Source organism: Gobius niger (genome assembly GCF_951799975.1).
Source record: "Gobius niger genome assembly, chromosome: 10".
NCBI lineage: Eukaryota > Metazoa > Chordata > Actinopteri > Gobiiformes > Gobiidae > Gobius > Gobius niger.
The window spans coordinates 20323205-20350343 of record NC_136861.1 but is presented as its reverse complement, the minus strand read 5'-3'; the positions used below and the strand labels follow the sequence as shown (position 1 = coordinate 20350343).

At 41.8% G+C, this 27139-nt stretch overlaps 1 protein-coding gene across 1 annotated transcript; it reads left to right on the top strand.

Moving 5' to 3' along the window:
* The first annotated feature begins 1316 nt into the window (after positions 1-1316).
* Positions 1317-24389, top strand: ppap2d (phosphatidic acid phosphatase type 2D). The gene is made up of 6 exons (XM_079565004.1): positions 1317-2095; positions 16399-16556; positions 16668-16954; positions 18675-18732; positions 21939-22115; positions 23381-24389. The coding sequence occupies exons 1-6, from the start codon at positions 1888-1890 to the stop codon at positions 23483-23485; spliced, it is 993 nt and encodes a 330-aa protein (XP_079421130.1). The 5' UTR covers positions 1317-1887; the 3' UTR covers positions 23486-24389.
* Positions 24390-27139: the final 2750 nt, after the last annotated feature.

The window sequence follows — 27139 nt, the reverse complement described above, 5'->3', positions numbered from 1 at the left end:
ACATATGTCCTACTTGGGTAACTGAGACATACTGGCAACCATGACGAAGAGAAACCAAGACCACGCCAGCAGGTCAACTGTAAATATCAACTCTCAATCAGAAAGGTCTGCGGGCTATACCTGCTCGCCACTAAAAAAGACTGTGTCTACTGCCATCTAGTGTAGGTTTATGTGGATTATCTATGTACTCTTTTTTCATTTATTACCATTATTATCATCATCATCATTATTATTATGCAGCTTTTTCACAAGAGATGATTTAATTAACTATTTAGTGATGTAATTAAGTTGGGTGTTTTTTATTTCTTCCCGGTTTAGTCCTCCCCTTGATCTACAGTGGAAGGAAAAAGTGAGTACAACGTTCTCACATTTCTACCTAAAGTTGTCATAAAATGTGGTCTGATATTTATTAATATTTATCAAGAATGAGAAAACAGTGTCTGCTTAAAATAATACCCCCCAAACATTTACATTTTATCATATTTTTTACTGGCCATAATATGTAAACATTCACAGGAGAGGGTGGAATAAGTAAGTGCACCACCTGAATCTCACTGAAGTGCAGCAGTTTTGTAAAGAGGGATGAATCTTGGATCAGCCAGGCCCTCAGTCACGCAAAACAACCAAAGATGTTGCTAGCATTTGGCCTCTCCCAGCATAATGCTATGGCACCAAACGGGGTGAAGTTGGAAGCTACCATACTCTTCCACGGGCACGCACAAACACCAGACAGGTACGTATCAACTTGTCTAAGCTCAGGTAAGAACATATCTCAGTATGGAAAAACGGTGGCCTGTTCCTTTAAACTTCACAAGATGATCACGTTGTTGTTTTTTCCTTAAAATATATATGTTTTTGTATCTAATTCCAAGCCTGATTTATTGATATGAGAACTCCAAACCCCCCAAAAATAAGGCTAAATTATGATGCACCTGACCTTCAGCTTCATGGAGTGCTCCAGTCTTTACAGCAGGTGGCGGGAAACTACAGTGTGAGAGCATGTCTTAGAGCATGTCTGAAAAAACAAAAAACAAAAACCACATCTGTCAGTCTTTGGTCCGTCTGCTCTGTGCAAAGCGACTAAAAAAAATGAGGCGCAGAAAACGAAAAAATAAATAAAATAAATGTAACTTTGTTTGTTAAATCGACCAGCGCTGCAAATTCTCATAATGACCTAGAATGCAGTTAAAAACAAGCAATCCATTAGCCAGTGAAATGGGTTAACTTACAGTGGTGCTTTTGCCTGTGGGCGGGGCAGTTTAACGGGACAGGGGCAGCTCGTTTGGGAGGACGCTCATTTTCATTACACAGTCGGGTCAGGTGGATCGAACATTGTTGTGAGCTCCAGGGAGATCGTTAAACTTCGATTTTGCGGGCTTTGCTGCGCGGACGTACATTTGTCAATTGCACGTGGATGCTTCCAGGGACACTGCAAATTGGACCGGTGCAGTAAACTAGTTTATCGTAAATAAAAGAGCACTTCCTCCTGCGCGAGTTTTACTTTGAAGGCGGAAAGGCAACAGGCGAGCTCTGATCACGCGCGCTTGACTGTCTTATGGGAGAGCAGAACCAGAACACAGTGAAAGTTTTAGGAGATCACACAAGTTTAAGGTTAGCCGAGAGTTTTAATCAGCATCCATCTCGTTTCACCAACTTTTCTCTGGACTATTACTTCCTGCTCAAACTTTAAAAATTACAGCTCTAAGTCACCCGCGCTAACAAGCGCCTTGGACCAAGTTCTCGCTGTCAAACTCTTTGACATGGATTTGTTGCATGGACGACAGAGGGACTGAAAACTTTGGACTTTTTACACAATTCACACAGCACTCTTATCACACTGAACTTGTTTGTGAAGCGTTCCCATTTGTGACTCTTTGATACAAGGACATGCAGAAGTTTAACTCCACCGGCGGGCACAGCGACACCCTGCCCCGGGACGCAGACCTCCAGCTGCGGCTGGCTGACAGCGGAGCTTCGGGAGAAGGCAAGGAGAACGGAGCTGGGAAACACTTTCTGAGCCAGCAGCCCGAGCAGACGCCTCTGTGCACCAAGAGGAGAGTGCTGGTCTGCCTGGATGTCATCTGCCTCTGTGTTGGTGAGTTATAAGTTGGCCTCAAATTTACAATGTCAACATAATGGACCTAATGGAATAATAACCTAATGGAAAGTCTAGTTATTACTACTTTATCATGAAAGTCTGCATTGACAAAGGTCACTCATATACATTTGCATATATACTCATAAAAGTAAACAAAAAAGAGAGTAAAAGTTCCCTAAATGTAACACTACATTATAATTGCATATCAAAGTACACTGTGCTCAGCTGAACTTCATAATGTTTTTACATGGCCCCTCTCAGAATCTCTATAAAACGTGTTGTTGCCTGGCCTTGGTAATCTGATTGGCTCTTTTATTGCTACCATGTGGGTGTGTAAAAGTTTTAGTAGATTTTCTTTGTAGAATTCTGGCCTATGGATTACCTTGAGGGAAGAAATTGAGGCCAAAGTAATGAGGATAACAAGCTAAAACAGAAACATACTGATCTACACTTTTGTTTTGTCTTTCACAATAATCACACTTGCACTGATCTGTGTGCTCAGCCTGAAAGTTGTGGCATGAAGGAAAATGCAGTTACTTGGGGATTTTAAAAGTTAGCGGAGCAGCTCAAGTTTTCCCAGAAGTCAAAGGGAGAGAGTTCAAAGCAGTTGAAAAACTTAAGCCAAGTTCCCTTGTTGCACGTGGGGCAGCAGCAGAGCGAGAGAAGGGGAGGAGGGGGGTGAGGGGGCCTCAGCTGGCAGCGGCTGAGTTGTCCCGGGAATTCATCAGTTTCTATGGTAACCCCTAAAGTTCCCGGGAGAAGAACGTGGGAATGGGAATAAAAACATGCCTCGAACTTGTGACGAAAAGTGAGCGCTGCAGCACAACACACAACGTCAGACACCGATGATTTACAGTGCTCAGCTGGGGAGACGGGCAGGCCTATAATTTCTGTCAAATTAAGCAGAAAATCTTCACATGGGGATTAAAAACACCAGGAGAGGAATGTGAGGCCCAAATTGCTTCTGACAGGACTAAAACTTCGATACAGCTGGTTGTGTGAGCTGATTTGACCAAATACATTTAGGTAAAGTTTCCAAGTAGTTTAAGTTAGAAAACAACATTGTATCATTGCGATGTCATAACCTTATGGCACCTTATGGTAGTTTTTGTTTCATGTGAACAGGTCCAGTACTAACCCGAAACCAGGGCAAAACATTTTAACGCTTTGTCAATAGATTTTTGAGCCACAAGATTAACAAAATAAACGTTTAGACCCTAAAGATAAATAATACCTTTGACTGTTATTAGTTTTTAAAAGGGTTTTAACAGGTTCTTTCTCTCCATTTATTAAATTCAACAACATGAACGCAACCTTAAAGCAACTTAAGCGTAAGTAATGCGTATTTTCCTCCGTCTGTACTGATGCGTCATATTTGCATACATTAAAATCTCATCAAACAACATTTTCCTCACTGCACATGACTATTACACACTTGTTTTGGAGGGAGCGTGCGATTTTAATGAGCACGGTGTAAACAGCCGAGAGGTGTAACCCGTCCAGGCAGACTGACAGGTCCTCAGCCGGGTTGGCAGTTGGAGTTCGCATAGGAAAGTGCCCCGGTAGACAAAACAACACCGTGCCGCACACTTCTCCTTTCGGCTCTCCCCTGCAGGTATGCTATTAACTTTTCACGCTGTACACTGCTCAGCCAGGCTTTGTTCCTCGATTAGGAAGTGACGCGCTGATGCAGCTTCAGTCAGCACCGCGGAGGAAATGGTTTGTCTGAGCTGACCACAAAAGGCACAGCCTGGGCACGCTCTTTGACAAACTTACAAAAGTTGCACGTCACGGCTTCTGATCTCCTTCCCCCTCTGATAACTACATGGCACACGAGGCTGTTTAACTATGACATAATTATGTGATATTGATATTCCTCAAGCAGTTTACTATCAGTTTACCAGCACTATTAACTTGGGCTGGGCGGTTCATTGAAATGTAATCAAACAACAACAACAATCTCACTGATCATCAGGTTTACAGACAATTCTTTGGAAGTAACAGCACCTATTTTTGGAGTTTGATGAGTACAATAGAAGACTTGCGTGGGTAATGATAGTGGAGTGGAAGGCTTGCATTTGTTTAGTTTATTGTAGAACTAGAATTAGTAGTAGTAGAATTAGTTGTAGTAGTAGTTAGACATTTGTAGTGTGGGAATGATATGTAGTACCAAGCTGTTTAAACACCCTATAGATTTATTCATATATTCAATTGGTGGAGATTGGAGACTCCATCAATCAGCTGCTATACACTGACACCCCCAAAAAAGTATCAGCCCACATTTAACTGTTCTGTGGTTGCGGAAGTTGGTCAAGATCTAGGTTCAGCAACATTATGTGCCCAAAGAATGAAATCAGCTGACGATCTGAACTTCCTGAATGGTTATTCCATCAATGGATTTCTTCTTCCCTGATGGCACAGTCAGGCATATTCCAAGATGTAAATGCCAGGATTCATCGGACTCACATAGTGAAAGAGTGGTTCAGGGATCCTTTTCACACCTGGATTGGCCGCCACAGAATCCAGATCTTGACCCCGTTGTGGATCTTTGGGATGTGCTGGAGAAGGCTTTGCACATAGGTCACACTCCCCCATCATCAGTACCAGGTCTAAGTGGAAAATGAATCAAACACTGGATCTTTTGACAGCTTTTTGAAACAAGCAACAACAAATGGGTGCTGTATCGAAGTTAAAAGTGTTTTTTTTTTCCTGGTCAGGCAGTGTAGTAGCTTATCGCCAACGGGTGTGGAGAAATGATGGAATGAGGCAATTTAGATTAAAATGCATCCATAAAAAATATAACCAATGCGCTAATTATCATTAATTTACTGCCGATTACTCAGATTATTGAGTCTGACTTGCTGAGCTTCCTGTCAGACCAGCTGTTCACTGCCTATCTATCATGTTCCGCTCATGCCAGGCTTATCAGCAGACAGACCTGACCTTGGCTCATCCCATTCTGATGCTGCATGTCATCACTTACTGGACATGAATCGAGCTCCTTCATTCAACCAAACCCTCTTATCTCTGACTAATACAATTTTCTTTCCAAAATGGCACCATCGGATTCCCTCGACTTTTGCCCCGCAGCCGTAATTCATCTTGTAAAGGGGGGGCCTATTCACTACTGTAGCTGAGGAATTTCTCCCCCAAGCAGGACGTCCTCATTATGTTATCACCAGACGTCCCCTATAGTGATCTGTCTTAGTTTTTCTATGCGCAACCGCTGAAATATGTGGCTTTATTTCATTGTTGCATCACAAGTTTAATTCTGTCTAATTCGTAGATTTAAAGGTCTAGCTGGATGATCCCTCTGTTTCCCAATAGGCCTGTTCCCTATTGTTGCAGCGTGATGTTTACAGCGCTGTTCTGACTTGCACATGGGTGATGGATGGCCCACAAAAGACGGATTGTTCTGGTTGGACTCTCGGTGTCAGAAAGTTCCTTGCAAACGACATACCTGAGCGTCTCGAGTGTTTGTCTAGGTTAAAAGACTGTGCAGGCATTCCTGGTGGGATAGAGAGAGAAAAAAGGGGAGAGAGTCGGTTGAGATTGAGCCGCCCTGTCAATCCATAATGGGCCTCATGTTGTGAAAAATTTGGACCGTTGCCATGGCAATTAACAATTCAAAACATCATATTCTAGATAGATAGATAGATAGATAGATAGATAGATAGATAGATAGATAGATAGATAGATAGATAGAGTACAGATAGTGTACAGGCATTCGTACTGAGCAAGAAAAGGAGAAAGGAGAGGGGGGCTGGACTGTGTGAGCTGCCCCGTGGCCGCATCAATATGATCACACGTCCAAACTGCCATCCACAGGTCAGGAGATGTCGGGTGTTTGTCATTTCTGTTGCACATGCACGGACAGGCCTTTCCCCCTCCCAATAGGCTGCGCCGCATGTTTGCCCTATACGCAGGTGGTCTTTAGGCTGTCATCACCCCAATAAAGGCAGTTACAGACTCCCTTTAAGTGAAACGGGGAGGCGATTGGAAAGCAGTGTTAGGTAAAGGCCCCATTAGCCCATAAAGATTAGGGAGATTATCAGGACTTCCTTGGGGCTAGTCTTCAGTCGCTCAATAGACCCTTTTCACAGATAAACCAATGAAAGAATTTGCTGCTTTATTTCTTTGCTAAATTAGAATGTTATGATTTGCATTTGTAACTATTATCAGGTCTATAATGAAGTAAAAGGAATTTGTTGAAATGTTAGTTGGATATTCACACCATAAAGTGATATTTGGTCGAGCAATAAGCGCATTGAGCTGCCTTGCGTACGAAATGCATGGTATAAATAAACATGCCATGCCTAGATTTTAACACAGTGTCTCAAGTCTTTCTCAAAAATCAACAGATGAAAGAGAAAGGACGGTTGAGTTTGCGTCTATTTTGGTTGCAGACATGAAGAGATCAGCTGTGTCCCCCTGTGCAGAAGCTTGTCTAAGGACGGGGCTCTACCTACCTCGCATCAACCCTGCCCTAAAAGCCTTGTGTTTTTCAACAAGGGTTTTATAGTGTATTTTATGGTTTGCCTTCGTGTCTTTGGCAGGTGGCCACAATTTTGTTCGAAGATTCTTGGTTACGTTGTTTTTGGCAGAGAAAGTTGTCCAGTGACTAAGATGGCGGGAATCCGATGCGTCACAACTTGCCGGTGTGTAGGGACTGTCACTAACCTAGTGAGATCCTGCCATGTGCTGTGTTGTTGACAAATCACCCAGACATTTTTGCTTCAGGGCTTGATCACAAAATACATGTGTACTTCCGTACACAAGGGCTGCGCAATATATTGCAGAATTATGGTGTAAGCAAATTAGGTGAGAGGAAGCAACAATATTATCTCACCGTCACTCAGGTCTTTTATCTGATTTGACATTTTTGTATTTTTGCTAACAGCCAAAAAACTTTTTTTTTTCACAATGTGCTGAAAAACAAATTGCTTAGATTTTTTGTTTACATTTAATTTAATGGTCTAGTAAAAAAAAAAAAAAACATTATTGCAATATACATCGAATATCGCAATTTCCCTTCGGTTTGTGCAGCCCTATTTCAGATTAAATCTGAACACTATTGAAACCGCATCTGTCAAATTATGCTGACTCTTGTGTCCTTGTTGACTAATGCATCTTTCCCATTGGCATCCATTAGTTCAAACCCTCCTTGAACAAGCTGCAGCGGGTGCACTCACTGTACTTCCTGTAGCGCGCCATTAGCAGAAAACCGGTCAGGGCCTTCAGACTGTGTGCACTGCCTGGAGGAAGTGGGGCGAGTGGGAGCCTGATTGAGGGATCAGGTTGGACAAGAGAGTTAAAGCAAGGGTATGAGAGCGGCGTTTCGGGAGATGGGACAGAGAATCTCTCCTTGGGGGGCCAGGGGTCAGACCCTTGGGCGCCTGAGAGATCGGATATACAGCTGTCTGTTTATGTCTTAAGTGAAGAGTTGGAGAGGACTAGGCAAAACTTGAACCGGTAAACAGCTTCAAATGTACTTTTAATGAGGCAGCTGCAATCTTGTACTCGATGACGGTTCCATAAGTGCCCCTGGTGCTCCTTAGGTATTAGTAGTAATGAGTCTATTAAGATGTATGCAGCTCTGTAGTCCCCTATGCTCATTAGAGTGAATGGCTCTTCCTATCAGTGCATCCTCCTCTCCATACAGCCCGTAGCCTTGCCTTCTGCGTTATGTCAAAGCTAATGACTCGTTCTCTTCCCATAACAGGACGTCCCCCCCTTGGCTTTGTGGCATTGTTTCCCATTATCGGATAAATTTTTTAATCATTTGTCACATCTCACCTGGCGGATATTCCCCACCTTTCATCCGACAAAAATCTGCTCTGATGTTGTTCTAATGCACATTATTATGAAAAAAAATAACGATACACATTGTCAAAACAGCCCCGAAGCTTCTGAAAACTCCTTCCACGCTTGTCCCGGTACGATCCGCCCGCTCTGTGCCAAATACCTCAGTGCAACCACAAGCCTTTTGTCGTTCTCACATTGCAGACTGGCAGCCCTCACTCCACCACTCATAACTTCAACCTTAAAAGCTCTATACATTATGCATTGTGTGACGCTTTTCGAGACCTTAGCCATGGTATCGCATGCTTTACAATTTAAATAAAACATACAGGAAACAGGTCGTAGTAATTTAGCCTGATTTCAACTAGAGGCCAACCGATATGAGTTTTTCTAAGGCCGATGTTTTGGGATGTTAATTGGCCCAATGCCGATATGCTCAGCCGTTTTTAGCCGATTTTTCCAAATGTCTGGTTTATTATAATTCTGTAAAAACAAATACTTGGCCGATTTTATTTTATTACTCTAGGTCATCCAATCATAGTTTCTGTCCCAGCTTTGATTTGTTGTTGTTAGCATTAGCATATTGTTGCTAGCACAAAATGCAATGATCAAAAATACAATAGTGGAGGTTAAAACTAACTCAGCGATTGAATTCTCCAATTCAAGCAGCATGTCCATATTGACGGATGTTTAGTGGAACTTGTGTTTAACAAACTTGAAGTCAACTAGTTTTCATTGCGATGTTACTTATCTCCCCTGAGGCCTAAGGCGTTGTGGGAGGACTCGTTTGAAAGAAGTCTCTATCATTTTTGGTCCTGAAAATATCGGCTTTTTTCGGCGCTAGATCGGTCGATATCCGATATCGTAAAATCCCAAATATCGGCCCGATATATCGGCCGGCCTCTATTTTCAACTAATTTCTGAACATCAAAACGTCTGGACACATCACATAAAGACACATAGAAGAGTGAGACCTTAAAAAAAAGCTCCATTACTTTGTTGTGGTGGCAAATTGAGGGCTGAAAGGGTCAGTTGAAGCAGCATGGACTTAAAAAATCCTCCAGTTTATCACAAACCCAGCTTAAGATGTAGAGATGGGTCCCAGTCTGGGCGCTGCACCTTGACATGTTGCCCCAGTGGCACTGAAGGCACTAAAGGCTAAATACATAAGACAGATTTCCCCAACAAGGATTATAGTAAATATGTACATCTTAAAAACATAGAGAAGCATAACCTCATGAAATCATTCAAACCTATATGCACGTGAATGAATCCAAACACTTACGATATTGTATGTTGTTGTTTTTGTTCAAACTTAGGAACAGCATGGGGATAAACTCAGAAAAAAGTGCCATAACATGAGCACTTTATTCTGTAGTGTATCTTTCTGGCCCAGAACCACCTCCGAGCTCCATTTCAAGGGCGCGGCGTGTCAGAACGGTGGGTGCTTTGTGTTCCTCGGCAAAAGGGACAGCGCTGTTTCAGACGTCTCCAGTCATCCTTGAACTCCAGGAGACGGGTCATTCTAGTGTGGAGAGAGACCAGAGGCAGCTGTGGGGAAGCGTGTCTCCAAGCCCTGGCCAGTGGCAACAGAAACAAACGCTGGGGGCAAGTAAGAAGTCTCCCGGTGTGTGTCAGTGGAGAGAGTCAAGCAAAGTATTGATTTTCTGCATGAGGATATTCGAGGAGTAAATAAATATTAATGCGCTGCAAGGTTTAAAAGGCCTTGTGTTCGGGGAATAGCTCAAAAGTATGTTTTCCCAACACGAATGGATGCAAGTTGGAGGCAATTATTGAATGTGAATTGCATTTATTTACGGTGTATTGTTGAGAGAAGGAGATGATTTTTAAATAGCACTGGGGGAAGATATCACTGGGCTTGTTGTGGTTTGTTTTGACTCCGCGGTCTTTGTTCTTCGGTGATAAATCCTTTCCATCCGCCATCGGGCTAGTCTAAACAATCTTTGAAGCAGGTACAAAAAAAGATAAGGAAAACTGGGGGCAAGTTAAATACCCAGTCCCTATCCTCTTACGAGCCCACCATGGAAGAACGGGAAACGCTATATCCCGTAACACTTGACTTGACCCGCCCACTTAATGGTGTTGTGAGAGTCTATGTTTTGCAAATCATAATCACAGCCACCTTGGTGCCAGTGAATCATTCTTGTAAAAGTTAATGTTTCTTTCCATTATATTCTTGAAACTGTCATCGCCTTGTGCTAAAAACGAAAAAAAAAAAAAAAGCACTTTTTCTGTTTTTGCTTTCATCCAGGGCTACAGTATTCTGAAAAATACACATCCTTACAAACAAAAATAGAGAGTCAACACACTTTGCACAAATCCAGGGGTACAACATTTGGGAGAAGACCGAAATTTGAACTAAACTAATTCAACAATCACTTGCGTTGCAGAACATGTTGTAGAAATTATTGTATGTATAGAAGTCAACCAATATATCGGCCGACTGATATTTGGGGATTTACAATATCAGCCGATTGAGTGCCGATAAAAGCCGATATATCCAGGATTGAAGGTGATAGAGACTTGTTTTTGTATGAGAAAGAGTGAAGTCAGGGCTTTAAAACAAGTCCTCCCACAACTCCCTAAGCCTCAGGGAAACGGAGAAACATTGCAATTTGTTAGCTACAAGTTTGTTCAACACAAGTTTCACAAAACCTCTGCCAATATAGACATGCTGCATGTCATTTTGAAGCACCGAACCTGTAGAATTGAACTGCTGAGTTAGCTTTAACCTTTGCAGTTGTATTTTTGATTGCAGCAAAAAATGCAGTATACTAATGCTAAGGGCAGCATGCTAATGCTAAGGGCAGCATGCTAATGCTAGAGGCAACTAATCAAAGCTGGGACAGAAACTATGATTGAATCACCTAAAGTAATAAAATGAAATTGGAGAGGCCAAGTATTTATGTTTTTACAGGATTATAGACCAAACATTTAGAAAAAACGGCCCAAAAAAAAACGGTTACACCCTGCCATTCCGACACTGAAGTCTAATTGTCGGATTGTGTAGGACTACAGATAGAAATTAGCATAGTGCTAAATCTGGTGCAACCATCTTTTTAATGTAACTGCACATTGTCCTGATCAAGTAAACTAAACTTCAAACTTCATTGTCAGAATAAAGGCATCAAAAAGTGTCAGATTGGCGGGATGTCGCAATGGAGGGTTGTCGGAATGAAACCATCCATTCGTGCATGTATGAATCGGCCAATAAAAATCCCCTCAAAATCGGCATTGGCCTTAGAAAAACCCACATCGGTCGACCTCTGATATTGTACTGCAGTCCTTACAATTTGGATATTGAAACCATTCATGTTTTGAGTTTCCTTAGCCCTATTTTCATTTAAAAACTGAGGTCATGCTTACTCGCTCATGAAGACATCACTCCACACTAAAATTGTACAAGCCCTAAGCCCACCCAGCCCAAGCTGGAAATGCTGTTTACGAGCGTGTTACGTCGGCTGTCATGCTCTCTGAGGTAATGTCGTTACCAGGGATTACCATGCTTTGCCGAGATTCACGTTACAACACTTCACGGCTGGGCTCTTCGGCTTATTATTTCCTTTTTTTGCAGCGATGACTCGAAGGCAAACAAGCTGCTTAAAATTTTTAGTTGGGAAACACTGGCACATGCGGGCTGGTGAGAGGCCCAGCAGAGGGGTGGGTGGGTGTGTTGGTGGACCACCCCTGAAGGATCTAGATTAAGTGTTCAAGTGCTGAGCCTGGGCCCTTTGCTGTAGACCAGATGGACCTTTGTTGACAGGTCACTAATTGTTTGTCCTCTCCTTGTGTGAAAGCAGAACCTGGCTTGTTGGGTCGGACGTTATCGACTGCCACGAACCTGATTACAGATCGCTCCGGGGCTTGTGGTGGACAATTCACACGCTCTTTCGCTACACTGTTCAATTTGTGATAATGAAAAGGCCCCCGTGTTCGCCTTTTTAAGATGTCTTGATTACATGTGGCTTCCAGGATCGGCCCGTGTTTACCGAGTTGGGTTTTTTCCAGGCGTTAGTGGGCTCGCTGCGGTTTGTTTGGTTGTCTTTTAAGCCCGTGTGGTTGCCTCCAAGTGCGGTCGTTGTTATATGTATGCGAATCTGTCAAGCGTCTATGTTGCACGGTTGAAGGCGGGGTTGTGTTTACAGAGCGGTTCCCAAAAGAGTCCACATCTCTGACCCTTCGCATTCCTGGAGCACCACTAATCACCTCCGTGTGCCGCACGCCGACGACAAACCCCTTTCCGCTGCTCCGTTTCCCCAGTTTTTTCTCTCACACTTTATACTCCCCGCTTCCATCATCTCCGCTCGTCCCCTCTCCGCAGCCTCTCCTGGACACGATGCACTTTGGCCTACTTTACAGCCTGATGGCATATTGATCTGTCTGCATGACCTACTCTAGGGATTCGTGAGATAAAATTACAGTATTCGATGACTGTCTTGAATATCGCGACGGTGATATCATTCAACACACAAAATGTAAATCTCAGACAGAAGACCTCAGTGATGTAGTGTGGCTTCTTGTGATATGGATATTGCGTACCTAACATGGTAAAAAAAAACTATAATATCTCAATATATTGTGCTGCCCAACCTTAAATCCATGAACAACTCCGGTCTGCGCTGGCCTGTCATTTTTATTTCTCGTTCTCACTGAGCTCATTCTGGGCTGTGGTCATAGATGTGTAAATTAGAACCAGAACAGTTTCTCTCTCCTCCCTCCTCCGCTCTTTTCTTAGCCCCGACTTCTTTCACTCAATCGCCTTTCACGTATTGAAAAAGCATTCCTGCGCTGAGTGTCAGTGCGCCGCAGAGTGCCAGAGCGGGTCCCCTCTCAGGCCCCCGCGCTGGCACGGCTCTCCTTTGACAATATCTTGGCCAGGTGCAGGGCCCAGTTCACAGCTGCCTGACAGATGAGGTGGCCGTGTCTCTAATGTTTTTGGGGCCTTGTTGTGAAGAACGTTTTGAATGTCGTCGTGAACGGCACAAGTTGTAGCAAGATGTGGTGCGCAGGGTTTACCAACTGGAGCTTTGCAGCCAAGTAACTGTTACCTACGAGTGAAAATGAAAGTTCAAAGCTTTATTGACATCTAAATGAGCACTTATGAAAGAGCGACAGGTTACTACAAGCTTTTACACACGGGTGGAATTATGATTGATGAGTGACATAACAATGTAAGAATGCAGCCACAACAACATCATGAAATTTGATATATTCAAATATTCAACAAACAAATGGCATTCAAACTCCTGAACTAGGGTTGTGTGTTAAGTGCCAAGAATTAATGTTATTTAGAAACAAGCACGTGATCGTGGCTTTACCCAAATCTAAAAGCTTAATGACTGGAGAGCTTACAACCTATGAAATAACCTACTTTGCGTTTTTGTCTTCTTTTTTTTTTTTTTTGCTTTCTCATTGTCCTTTTTTCTTTTGTCACTATTTTTAGGCTTTTGTTTTTTCTTCACTTTTTAGTTGTGTTTTTGTCACTTGTTCAGGCGGGGGATATGTGATTACAATAAAACGTAAAAAAAAGAAAAGCCACAAAAGCAAAGATTAAACCTGTATAATTGATCCCTGTAATCTATAACAATTAACTTTTTTTTTTAGATAATTCAAAAGTTACAGCTAATTTGCCATAAAACAGCAAAACAATACAAAGATTTTTTTAAATGTGATCTCAAGTGAACTGCTTTTGCCTGCCTTCAAAAGCATTAGTATTGGCATTATCCCTGGGCCATATAATGTGTTGTTTACCTCAGTAACCTCACAGCCCTGTGTGAGCTCCATTAGACTCGCGTCTGGCTGCATTTACAATGATCTCTCTTTAACCGCCAGAATCACTGCCGCATAGAATCACTTTATGACTTCCACATCAATACCAGCTATTGATTATATACAGAACACTGGCCTGAGTGAACAATGCATGCAAAGAAGAAAGACTCTATAGGAGCAGGGCAAGTGACTTATGCTAATGAGACAAATTATCTCATTCATTACGCACATATAAAAGACAAATCATATTGTGCTTATACTAAGTCACATACAATCATGTATTTTCTAATTTCTTAGTTTAGGCTCTATTCCTTGAGCCACAACGAAACCCATTAATTTCTTGACTGAACCCTTTTACCTGGGCTTGGTGGATTGTTTAACTATATTTGCATTTGCTCATGTAGCATTCCTTCGTTTACATATCAGATGTATTTATGGAGATGTACCAGGGATGAACTGCACCATATCTATGTAGGCCTCCAACTAGGCACCATACACAGATAATGGGATTACAGCGTGAGATTTTGAGATATGGAGGTGCTGCTCGTTCTCATAAATCCATTACACACAACTTAAAATGTGTTACTGGGGAGATCCAGTACCTGTGCTCACACCTGCTTGACTGAAGTTAGCCTTCGTGGTCTTTGGAGAGCTCCTATCAGCTGCCTTACGCTATCGCTCCTGCAACGTGCTTCCCTCTCGCTCTCCCTCCAACATTTCCTCACTCTCCCTGTCAATGGAAGCAGACTTGGCTTTTTATCAGTGTTTTGTCTTTCAGGCAGGGCAGGGCAACTTAAAATACAAAGGTCATGCGGGGAACAAGTTTGAAGATAGTTTGCTCTATTCAGGTTATTTAAAGCACTTTTTGACACCGCTGAAAAACTGGAATATCATGTTTTTTACACAGTGTATGATGAGAAACTGGTAAAAGTACAGAAAAACGGCAAAAGGTGTGTAAAAATGAAACTTGAAATATCTCATGAAACTTAAATGGTGCCACTTGAGGACACTTGTAACAAAACACAACCCCAGGTGTTTGTTTTTATGAGGAAATTACCTTTATAACATGTTTAAAAGAGACAAAAGATCTGTTTAACAGAATATTTGGCTCTTTAAATTGTTCCCAACACAGCTGGTTGACCTTTCCCCTGCTTATCAGTGCAATAATGTAGAAAAGCTCACTTACAGAACGCATGGGGGCTCAGGTGTAGCTCAGTGGTTTTTCGCGTGTCATGTTTGAATGTGTATTTGTATGTTCTGGCCCAGATTTGGGCATGTAGCATCCTGCGCACAGATCTGTCACGTAGTTGGATAGATTCCCTGGCTAGGACAGTGTGTAGTCCTGGGAGCGTTCCAGCCAACCAGCAGCAGGCCCGGGGTGATGGGGAGAGGCGCAGAGGTTAATGATTATTCCCATATTCGAACTGCATTCCACGGGGTGACGAGGGGACATGGGATAAGGACATGGAAGAATTTAACTTGTTGTCCCAAAGTAGGACGCAAGCCCTAATACACAGTAGCTGCTTTTGGGGTTATATTGAGATTTACTTTGTGAACCTGGAGCAGAGTTGGCAGAGGAGCATGTTTAGTGTAAGGGTTTAGACTTTGACCGTCTGGTGAAGCGCATGATACTGATTTGTTTTAATTAGTGACCAACTAGAAACATGGTGATCCACTATGTAGGGCAAAAAGGAAGTCCTATAGAAAAATGTGTTTATGAACAAGGTAGAAATGGAGTCTTATTTGTTTAAAAAAAAAAAAAAAGTATACTCTTTAAATTGCTATAAACTTGATAAACAACCTTGGTGTGGGTAGATATGCAAACTAGGGATATTTGGCAAAATCTTTTTAGAGCTTTCAAGCATGTTACAATGTTGCTCTCTCATCAAAAACATACTTGGAGCCGCGTTTTGGGGGGTGAGACAATCAGAAAGTGAAACTAGCTGTTTTAGCTGTAGGATAATATTGCATTTTCTAGCCAATACAGTGATTGATAAAGCTGTGTTTGAGATTATTACCAAATGCCAGCAAAAAGCAATAATATCTCCTTTTTCAGGAAAAACATATAATATATAATAAATATGTAAATAAAGGACTATCCAATACACAAGTTTTCATCTATCTGAGACCCAAAGGTGTGTTGCAGGACCATTTTCAGTGAGCTGTGACCCTCAAAAACTTCATCTTCGTCATCTTATGCTCATAGCTTGAAAGAATCTAAATCAAGTGAACCCTTAATATTATAGTATTTGTAATCGGATGTATAATAAATGAGGCAATGAACAGTTAACTTGTCATTATGGGTTGAAAGTGGGTTGAAGTGAGACCTGCCTTAATGAACTCCTTTTGACACTTCAGGTTTTTGGCCACTGAAGCGGGAGTGACTCATGAAGCCAATGCTTGGTCTAATAACATGCTCCTTTATCTTCTTAATTGTCCATTTGTGCATCCTGGTCACTCTTTCTTTGGTTAAATCAGCTATGCAAGGAATGCCTGATCCCCAGGGACCCCTAGACATCCTGACTGGCACTCATTAAATGCCCCCTGTTCACGTTTCATCTCAGGCCAACGCTCTGGTGGGACAGAAGAAGACCTCCTTTATGCCCCGCGACCATTACCTCTAATTTGATTTGTTGCATGTTTCAAAGTCTCACGAAAATTCATCAAACCATCTTTTGTTTTCTTTTCCCTTTGCCCCTCTTCTCCAGCCTCCATCCCCTTCTTCGCATGTGAGCTCAAAGCAGTCACTCCGTACCGACGCGGGTTCTTCTGCGGAGACACGAGTATCACCTATCCATACGTGGAGAGAGAGGCCATTCCAGACAGCTGGCTTATCGCCGGCGGCATCGCGATCACAGGCATTGCGGTAAGTGACACCCATTTTTATATTCTTCATAAATGTTGTAAAATATACTGATGTTTGCTTTACAGAAGTTGGATGTTGCAATAACTTCACATGTTTTATTTCCTTTTCCAGATAGCGCTGGGTGAGTGTTATAGGGTCAAATTCAGAGGCGTGCACTCGCGGGCCTTTGTTCGAAACCGATATGTGTCCTGCCTGTATAAAGAGCTGGGGAGCTTCTTGTTTGGCTGCTGCATCGGTCAGTCCCTCACCAACATGGCCAAGCTGAGCGTAGGAAGACTGCGGCCAAACTTTCTGTCGGTGTGCAACATAACCTACTCGTCCATTAACTGCACTCCTGGCGAATACATAGATGACCCCAAGTGTCGGCAGAACACTACCAAGCTGATAGAGGAAGCCAGGTTAGTCAGGATACTTTACAGTGGGTTCAGAAAGTTATCATACCCCTCTATTTTCCTCTTCTATTTTTCCTCTATTTTGTTGTGTCTAAATCGGATTCTGAAGATTATATTTATTATTACTAAAAAAAAAAATTATTACTTAAAAAAGGAGAAGCGCTGTTCGATCCTTATGTTTGCAGTTAGCAGGCCGTGGAACTGAGTTTCGCAACCTTGGGTGGTGAAAATCACCAACATCAAATAAACAAAAGCTCCTTTTCCATATACAGGCGCGTGTCGGCCGAATGGCTCTTTCATCCGCTTTGTTGAACTTTTCCATAACAAAGGCCAGGACCAAACTGGTCTGACCAGGTATAGGTTTTGGGACCGACCTCTGGCGGTGGCCAAAGCGCGCTAGTGAACAGACTCTGGCCTCTGATTGGCAGAGTGGACAGCCCTCACTATTAACACACAGGTCATATGGATTTAATGTTTCACAACATCATACGGCTGTTCTAAACGGGGATTTTGCTGATATTAGCATTTAGCCACTGTTTGCGCAGCTTTAGCTGATGTTAGCATAGCATTTGCATGTAGCTTACCTTCATAGTTGTATTTAGCGGTTTCTTTTCTGTTTTAATACAGCTTGGCACCTCTGAACAAGGAAACACTAACAAAGGATTTTAACAGTATATTAAAAAAAACAATAAATTACTAGAATAAATAATAAAAGTAGTCTAATTGCAGCTACGTATAAAAATAAGCATTGCTTTTCTTTTTCTTTTTTGGGAGGGAAAGCATATTCTTGCCTAAAATACACCAGATTGCACAAAATTTTATCTGATGAGTTTAAAATTTCCTGGGGAGGATTGGCTGTTCTAATTCTCAAACAAGAGCAGACATAAAGAAATGTTATTCTGTAAAATGGTTTAAAACTAATTTTAAATTAATTTTAATTAAAAGCAATATAAAACACCTTCTGCTACATGCAATCTATACACAGCCTTTCACATATCGGCCTAATGTAGCGTTCTGAGTCTTCTCCCAAAATCGGACATGCCATCCATACCTGGCTATTCTTTAACCGGTTTCCTGTTATCCGCCACCAATAAGTTGTTTTACACTCAGAAACTACAAGGTGTTAGATTTCAAATGACAAAACGTACAGGAAAATGCAACAATAACACAATAAAAAACAACAACAAAAATAAGGTGTTACACTGGTCAATAGGCTGTATGCTCTCCCCGTCAGGAAGCTTTTAGATTTGGTAAATGCTCAATAGGAGAAAATGCGCTCGATTAAAGTGGGGGTGACAAGGTTAATATAGGGCCTGGTTCACCATTCATTTGCATGGGGATAGAACACTCTGTGATGTCTATGGGATATACCTTTAGATCAGAGGTTAATCCTATCCGTAGGGGGTAAGGGATAGAGTTTACCACAGACCTAAACTTTTACTCTCACCTACTTTGGCCTGGGTCTGCAGTTGTTGCTGGTTTTTTTCTTCATTTTCTACTTTGTATGTTTGGGAATCCGTTTCAAATCAATTTTTACCAATAGAAAAACACATATATGTGAGTATAGGGGTCAGGTGGCTGCATAAAACCCATCAGAAACAATTAAAAGAGGTCTGAAAACTCTCTGAACCCACTGTATTACTAAACGTTTGATTTACTGAGGGCGAGGTTTTCATTATCCCGAACAATAGCGTTAATGTGTAACTCATTGAATTTTGTCTTTCAGGAAATCATTCTTTTCGGGACATGCGTCATTCGCCATGTACACCATGATGTATCTAGCAGTAAGTATATCCGAAAGCCACCGCATGTTAGCCCCATGTTTATTGTTCAAATAATCCCTTAGATTGAAGTGCTGAATGACAGGTTTTCGAATTATTACTTTGTTGTTAGTGTTAATCACTATTAAGGTGAAAACTTGGTGAAGAAAAGTTGACAAAAAGTTAAAACAAGTGATTTAGGAAGAGGGGTTTTTTTTCAGGATAAAACTGTAACCTGCATTTCACAACAGAATCTACATTAAAGTACTTCATGCCACTGTCGCCACATTTGAACAAGCAAAACAGCAGCTCCTATTTATTAAAGACCAACGCAGCACCCTTGAGAGCGCGAACGCTGTGTGCAATGATTAACTAGATAAGCTAATTACACATTCGCAAACACTCTGACAAAGATGTGTGCCGCTAAATACATTCACACGTCCCTGATCGCGGTGGAGGAGATCTCTGAGAGCGGCGAAACCTCCAAAGACCTTTGAGTTAAAAGAGAAGCAGCAGCAGAGAGACAGAGACGAGGAGGGAGTTAAAGAATGGGGAATGTTTTTCCACTGGGAACATGAATAGTTGAAGAGACCGGGCAGACAGAGAGGGCCTTGTTGTGTGGATCTCATTTAGCACAGAGAGAGAGAGGGGCGGCTGGAGGGGTGTACTGAATATGCCTGCTGAGAGATTGACAGACTTCTTTCAGCATGAGACAGCCCTCGACTGCCCCCCCCCACACAAAAAAAAAACTCTTCATCTCTCCTCTCTGTTTTGCACCGAGTCGCCAGTGCCCAGTAATCATCGCAGCATTGTGGGCCAGAAATGACAGTTAGAGGGAGACAAAAGGGCATTATTAACCAGATAAAGTCCACATTCCTCTCGTTCTCGTTCTGGGGCTCGCTGATTGAAACGGAGGATGTGAGTGAAATCTGAAATAACGCCGCAAACCAAATATTGTGTTAATAGTGAAAAAGAGATGCGAGTACGGAGTGCGGTGCCAATGACATCTGCGGCAATGGCTAAGAATATAGAAGAGGGCAAGTACATAGCAATTTCATTTGTTTTATGGATCGCGCGTAATGAGCCCATAATTTACCACCCATCTGTTACCATTTGGTTTGTGCATTTAATTCAAAAAACGTCCTCCGCCTTAATTTGTCTCGAAAGTTGGATGACATTGCAGTAGCCATGTTGCAAAAAAAAAACATTTATGTAAGAATGATTCGGTATTATTGGGGCATGGTGTTGTTACACTTAGAGATGCACCGATCCAGCTTTTTTGCTGCCGATACAGATACTGGGGTTTGAGTATCTGCCGATATCTGATGTTTACCGATACTAAGAGACTTTCTTAAACGTGGCTTTCTCTGAGTGAAAAATTTAATTGACTAATTTCTCCATTTTAAAATCAATAAAGTCTATTTTATTGTCATGTTCCAAATCAATGATCAATTATTGATCAACTCTTGGATAAACATTTAACAAGAATGACTTTTCTACACTAAATATCCTTGGGTAAATGACAGGCTTTAGGTTTCATTAATAAAAGCATATCACATTAAGTAATCTGATCATTACAAATATGTTAGATTAGTTATTTCTTAAACTAAAATACAAACACTTGGCTTCAGCAGTGACCGATTTTATTCTATTTGGCGACTTTAGGTATTTCTAGCATAGTTTCTGACCCAGCCTTGATGTGTTTTTTGAGCATTAGCATGCTCCCGCTAGCTTTAGCATGCCATTGCTAACTGCAGAATTTTGTGCGGCGATCAAAAATACATTTGCGAAGGTTAAAACTAACCCAGTGATTGAATTCTCCCGGTTCTTAGCTTTACAATGATATACAGCATGCCCATATTCACTTAGATTTAGGTGGTAAAAGTTGTGTCTTTAAGGCATTGAGAGCCAAAACTAGTATCGGTTCAGTATCGGATATTTGTAGCCGATACCCGATATCATGTTTTTTCCAGTATCGGCTCCGATATCCGATACCAGTACCGGACTGGTGCATCCCTACACTGCTCAAACTTTTGACAGCGTTAATGGCCCATTTATAAAACCCGAGGTCATGTGCCGCTTATTACCACCGATTTGACCATATCCGAACCATATCAGTCTTTTTATAAGCAGTGGTTCTCATCAGTTTTTGGATCCACCTTCATTCACCTTTTAATAATGAAAACAAACAACGTGTAGCAGTTATACCCAGGGTCTCAAACCTTTTTCACCCGACAATCTACTTTTATGCAACAAAAACATCAGAGAGCTACGTATGCTTCAAAGAGTAAAATGTGTCTTATGGAGCTCACCCAGGAGAAGACATGCTCTTGTACTTTCCTATATTGACCCAAACATTTACAGATTGTGTTCTGCATGATTAGAACAAAAAACAAACGTGAGTTATCAAGCATATGGAGGCATGTAGAAAGTGTTTGGCGAGTGACTTAGAAAGGGCTGGAGAGCTATCAGAACTATTTATCATTAGTAATTTTTGGCCCATGACAGACTTTTAGGTCTCGTCCCACCAGTTAAGAACCACTTGTCTAAAGAAATACAAAGCCCCTCTTGTTTGTTGCAGGTTTTGTCTCCCTTCTACATCCGACACCACATTTCTCCTCACAGCCCCACAGCACCGCGCTCACACACTGTTGCATGCAACTCTTTCAACCGCCTGTAGTGTGCAGCCTGAGGGAGTTAGCATGTCAGACCTGTACGTACATGCGGCCCGGACTGTGGCCAGCTGCTCGTGTTTAATGCAGGAAGAGTGACACCTGCTCAGAGCTGCTCGAAAGGTACAGCGCCGTATAGGAATGCGCACCACGTGTTTCCCCTGAGACTGACCGCCCGCGAGCCCACGACCACCTCATAAAAGTCTACTACATGTGCAGCACTCTCACCCCACGACCTCTATTTTACAGCGCCACACCGTCACTCGAGCACAATGCTGATGCAGGAGGCAGGCACGGATGGACAAAGGCAGGAAATGGACTATAGATAGCTTTAATGGAGTCACGCCAACTTAGTTATTTCCCACACCCAGCTTCAGGGTGATGTAAAGGTTTCGGGCTTGTGTATGACTTTTTCTTACACATTATATATCGTACATTCATAATCACAAAAATAAGTTATACTGATGAATGTATCTTTAACGGCCTCATGCCATACTCATAGTAGAACACGAAGCAACACAGTATACGCAGCATTAACTCTTTTCTTGTGTTTTGCAGTTCTATCTGCAGGCGCGGTTGTCATGGCGAGGGGCCCGACTTTTGCGTCCGCTGATCCAGTTCCTGTTGGTGATGATCGCTATCTACACCGGACTGAGCCGCATCTCCGACTACCGGCACCACCCCACCGACGTGCTCACCGGCTTCATCCAAGGAGGCCTCACTGCCTACTGGGTGGTACGTCCCAAACCACTGCTTCATAAATATTGCACTGCAAGACAAGGAAATGAAGTGAAAATGGCCAAATTCTGAATACTTTGGGCTGTTTCATTTTGCTTATTAGACTCCAATGGTGTAATTTGGTTTGTTCCTGATTTTAGAGGATCAATTGCTCTCACAATAATACAAAGCTTGAATCCCACTGACAGATACTTTTACAAGAAATATTTAAATATTTAAAAACTACAAAGCATAACAATGTCAGATCAATTAGACCAGATGTCTCCAACCTATTAAAGCGCGCCGCTTTCCAAGAACTTCCCCTAAGGCAAACTACCTTTTTTCAAAAGCGAGTCACATTTGATACCAGCCTTGCCAAAAAAAGGAACCACGCCTGCAAATGTTTGTGTGTAGTTAAATGTAATTAAGATTAAAGAAACTCGTCTGCATAATTATCAAGGGTGTGCTGCACTTGGGGTTGCCAGGTATTAAAGGAACAGGCCACTGTTTTTACAAACTGAGATATGTTCTTACCTGAGCTTAGACAAGTTGATTCGTATCTGTCTGGTCTTTGTGCGTGCCCGTAGAAGAGCTTGATCGCTTCTAACTTCACCCCGTTTGGAGCTATAGGAACATGCTGGGAGAGGCCAAATGCGAACACATTTGGTTTTTTTGCGTGACTGAGAGCACATAGTTTTTCCATACTGTGATGTGCTCTTACCTCAGCTTAGACGAGTTGATGTGTATCTGTCTGGTCTTTGTGCGTGCCCGTGGAAGAGTGTGGTAGCTTCCAACTTCACCCCCGTTTGGAGCTATAGGAATACATTGGGAGAGACCAAATGCTAAAAACACCTTTGGTTGGTTTGCGTGACTGAGGGCACGGACAAAAACCAGACAGGTACCCATCAACTCGTCTAAGCTCAGGCAAGAACATATCTCAAATCTACCCATCTTAAAAAACGCCCATACGACGTGGCTGGAATTGTATATGTATTTTACTCATTTATTGTGCCAGTGTGCTCCTAATGACAGAAAGAGCAACCCTTTCATCTTGCGGAAAAGTTTAAAATCTGCCCTGACCTCTCCCCCTAGTTTACTCAAGTATCCTCAAGGCGTAACTTCCTCTTAGTCTTTGTTATTGTCATTTCGAGGATGGAGAGCCTGTCCTTGACCTTGAATTCTGGTCATTCTCACTGTGTACATTTTCCTTGCACCTATTTTGGCATTCTCCGAGTCTCCATTGATTGACAGGATGTGTGGTGTTTGTGTGTCTCTCCCTTTAGGCCTTCTACATCTCGTCCATGTTTAAGCCCTGCGCGCGTCCAGACCTGTCGCCCACCTGCATGTCTTTGGAGAGCCCACTGTCCAGCCAGCAAACTGTCTGTTAGCACCTACCTACAATCTCCCAAGCAAATCACCGAGTGACAGAGACAGATGGACTACAGCGGGACAATGGGATTTCAATGAAAGGGAATCACTAGGAAAGAAGAACAGATGCAATCTCTAATCCAAAACACAAACACAGCAACCTAACTCGCTCACATGTGAAACTCAAGACGCACACTCGACTGCAAGCCAGACCCGTCCAGTGAAGCAAACTGCATAGCCACGTACTACAGTATATTTCAGATTTTTTTATATGAAAGCATCTATTTTTGAGAGGACTTTTAGAAGCTGCTAATGTTAATATTATATATTTTTTGTTTCTGTCGTGATGGAGGTGAGTTTTGGAGTAGCTCTCGTAAACCCCACTGGTATTTCCTTTGTTGTTGGTGAAGACAAGCGGACGTCTGTTTTTGGCGCCTTTCCTGGAAACATCCCTGTGCCATGTGACGAGCAGTAATAAGGAAACGCATTGTCCAGATATTTCCAGCTCCGCATCGACAAAACGATGTTGCTACGGCGCCATTTTAATCACTATTACTAAAACCATTACTAGCGTATAAGGAAATGTATGTTGACTTTTCTTTTCTCTTTCCACTACTGTTCTTGTTCTAACCACTTTTCCTTGTGTCAGAGGAGGATGTTTGACTGAATTGGTGAACTTTGCTCTTTGCCCCTGGACTCCTGTCTCCTGACCTGCACCTTGATTTATGCCACTCTTGACAGGGGAGTAACTCATCCCCTGTGCATTAGGGCTGCACAACAAGAAAAAAAGAAAAGAAAAAAAAAGCGATATATTATAAAGCCATTTCAGAGCAGTATGTGTCATTAAAATTCACAAAATCTTTAGGAATTTGTTGTGTTTATCATTCACCACTACAAGGCTAAAATGGGCCTGAATTTGGGAGCATTGCAGGCGTCAGTCCTCAGTCAGATGGAAGACATTAGTGACTTTATGTTAGTGTCATCTTTCTCCACAGATATTGCATCAGTTAACATTACAATCAAAATAATTTGGCGACACTGTGCAGCCCTACTGTGCGTCTTTATTGTTATTATCATTATTATTATTACTAGCACTTGAAAGTACATTGTGCAAACTAATTATAATCAGTATAATGTATTTTATCACACGTTGAATAATCAGTGTTTGTTAATGGCAAACTCATACATACACGATGTTTATTGTTGAATGATAATTATTCAATTGAATGTAAATATCAATGTCATTTTGTAAACCACAAAGAATTTCAAAAGTATTAGCTCCAGTTTTTGGACCGTTTTTTTTTTTCTCCACGTGTTTATTGTTGTTGATCAGGTACGAAGATTTTGTTTCTATATAATTCATGTTGTAACTACTAGACTGAGCCACCACAGTTATTATTATCAGAAAGCTATATTTTTTGTTTGTAGTTATTGTTGTATGCCGTCTGTGAACGCCATGAAGGCAGAAATAACCACTGTACTCAAAAAAAACCAAACCAATAAAAGAATGTTGAATATTTAAAAGCCCGTTTTTACATGGACAACATGGACTTTCTTTCACTGTTATTGTAATAGAGATTATAATTAAGTGCTGCAAAGGTAAAATGTTACAGGCTAAATCCGTCATGTTACTTGACAGGCAGCAATATACGTACATAGATTTACAATAGAGTTTGGGAAGGACTGTTTTAAAAATTGAAATCAGACATTTTTGGGAGAAACAAGCAAACATAGCTTTCAGTAAAACATTGACAGTATTTTACACTTTTAAATCTCCATTGGTTTATTTTTTTTGCAATGTGCCCCTATTTCTAGAATAGTTTTGATGACACAATCCTAGGCTCAAATGTTTTAAAATAAACGTTACAGGCAAACGCCACAGTTTATTGACAGCAGGCAGCAAATACATTTAAAAGCCAGCCAAACCACTATAAAAAAGTAAACAAGTGCCAAGGAACAACATGTCACTATTGCCACATAAATAACGCTAATGTCCAAACTCCAGTAAATCTCAGTAGAGGGAATGAAGATGATGTCACAACGCACTTTAACCCACAGTCCTGAACGTGGAGAGCTTTTAGAAAGAAGATTATGACTGTGCATTGTTACTCTAAATAAGTTTATTATTTGTGCAACTAATCCCAGAATACTTACACAGCAGATGACACTAATTCAAGCTCTATTGTACTAAATAATGACCTAGTTCACAGTCAGTTTGAAATACTTTTCAAAGCTACCAGAAGTCCCTGAATATTACAAAGTAAGTAAAAAATAATGAGGTACTGGAAAATGATTTTTCCGGTTAAATCTTGGAACATAGTATGACTCTATACTTTTACCACTCTGTTGAAATGTCACACATTTCTGCCACTAAAAAAACAACTATTTAAAGATTCAAAATGTTTACAAGGTCCCACAGGAGTAAGTTATTTTGCTTATTTTATTCCCAAATATAAACATTGACATAAATGATTTAACCCCTGTCTTACACTCCAGCGGCTCAACAGCATTTCTTTTATTTCTTTGGCCATTTTTTCCCCCTCCTTCATGCCCCTTCCTCGCTCTGGCCTTTTCCTGCTCTCAGCCCCTTTTGGAGTGCACTGAAGCATGATGGGATGTTTTAGGAGGTCATGCTACCATGGAGATGCTTAGCCAGATACAGATTAGGGCAACTGAGGCCTTTTCTTGGCACTTTTTTTTCCTCCCCTTTGCCGAACCGCTTCCAGGTGGTGGGGGAAGAAAGAAAAACAGGCTCGAAGAAGAAGAAGCAATAAGGGCCGCCAATGTTACGTTAAAGAAAAAGGCTTGGTAGTGTATAGTGTGAGCAGTGAGCAGTTGGCAGAGCAGATGGGAAGTGGCTCGGGGAGAGGGAGGGCGTGGGGCTCCCGGGTGGGAAGAATGTGATTGTGGTTCAGAGGCATATTTTGTTTCATAATACTGTAACTAAGGAGACATGTTTGATTGTAGGGCGATGCCGTGTGCATGAGACCGTGGAGGACAGGTGTGTCTGGGCTCACTAGGAGTACTTGAAGTGATAGTGTGTAAGATTGCAAAATGAGGAGGGAGACAGAGGGCCTCATTTCCTAGTTAGAGTGTTGTAGTATATATATTTTTTTATTTTTTATTCATGCAGTCCTTATATTTGAAGAGGTTAGTGGTGCTAGGCTAGTGCTCGGCTAACACATGTCTATGGTAACTAGTAGCCGGTATTAAAAACACAGTGCACAGTGCACCTGAGGCAAATCACTTATGACTACCAATATAAATGTTTGTGTTGACTGAATATTTTTTTAAATATATTATTATATTTGAGCAGCATCAGCTTTCTGGTTGTAAACTACGCAACGGCAGAGTGATGTGCTAGGTTACCGGATCTACAGTAGTTTGTTTACCTGCGGCCGGCATTACTACATGTGGAATTCACAAAGGAGCTTTCTACAAATCAGACATGGCAACGTTTGGAAGACTACCTGATGATTTTGAATAGGTTTTTAATGCAGGCTACTAGTTACCATAGACATGTGCTAGCCTAGCATTAGCCTAGCACGACTAAACTGTTCAAATATAAGGACTGCATGAATTAAAATAAAAAAAATAAAAAAACTCCAGAAATCAATAACACTCTGGATAACTAGGAAATGAGGCCCTACATCAAAAATCCTGACCTATCCCTT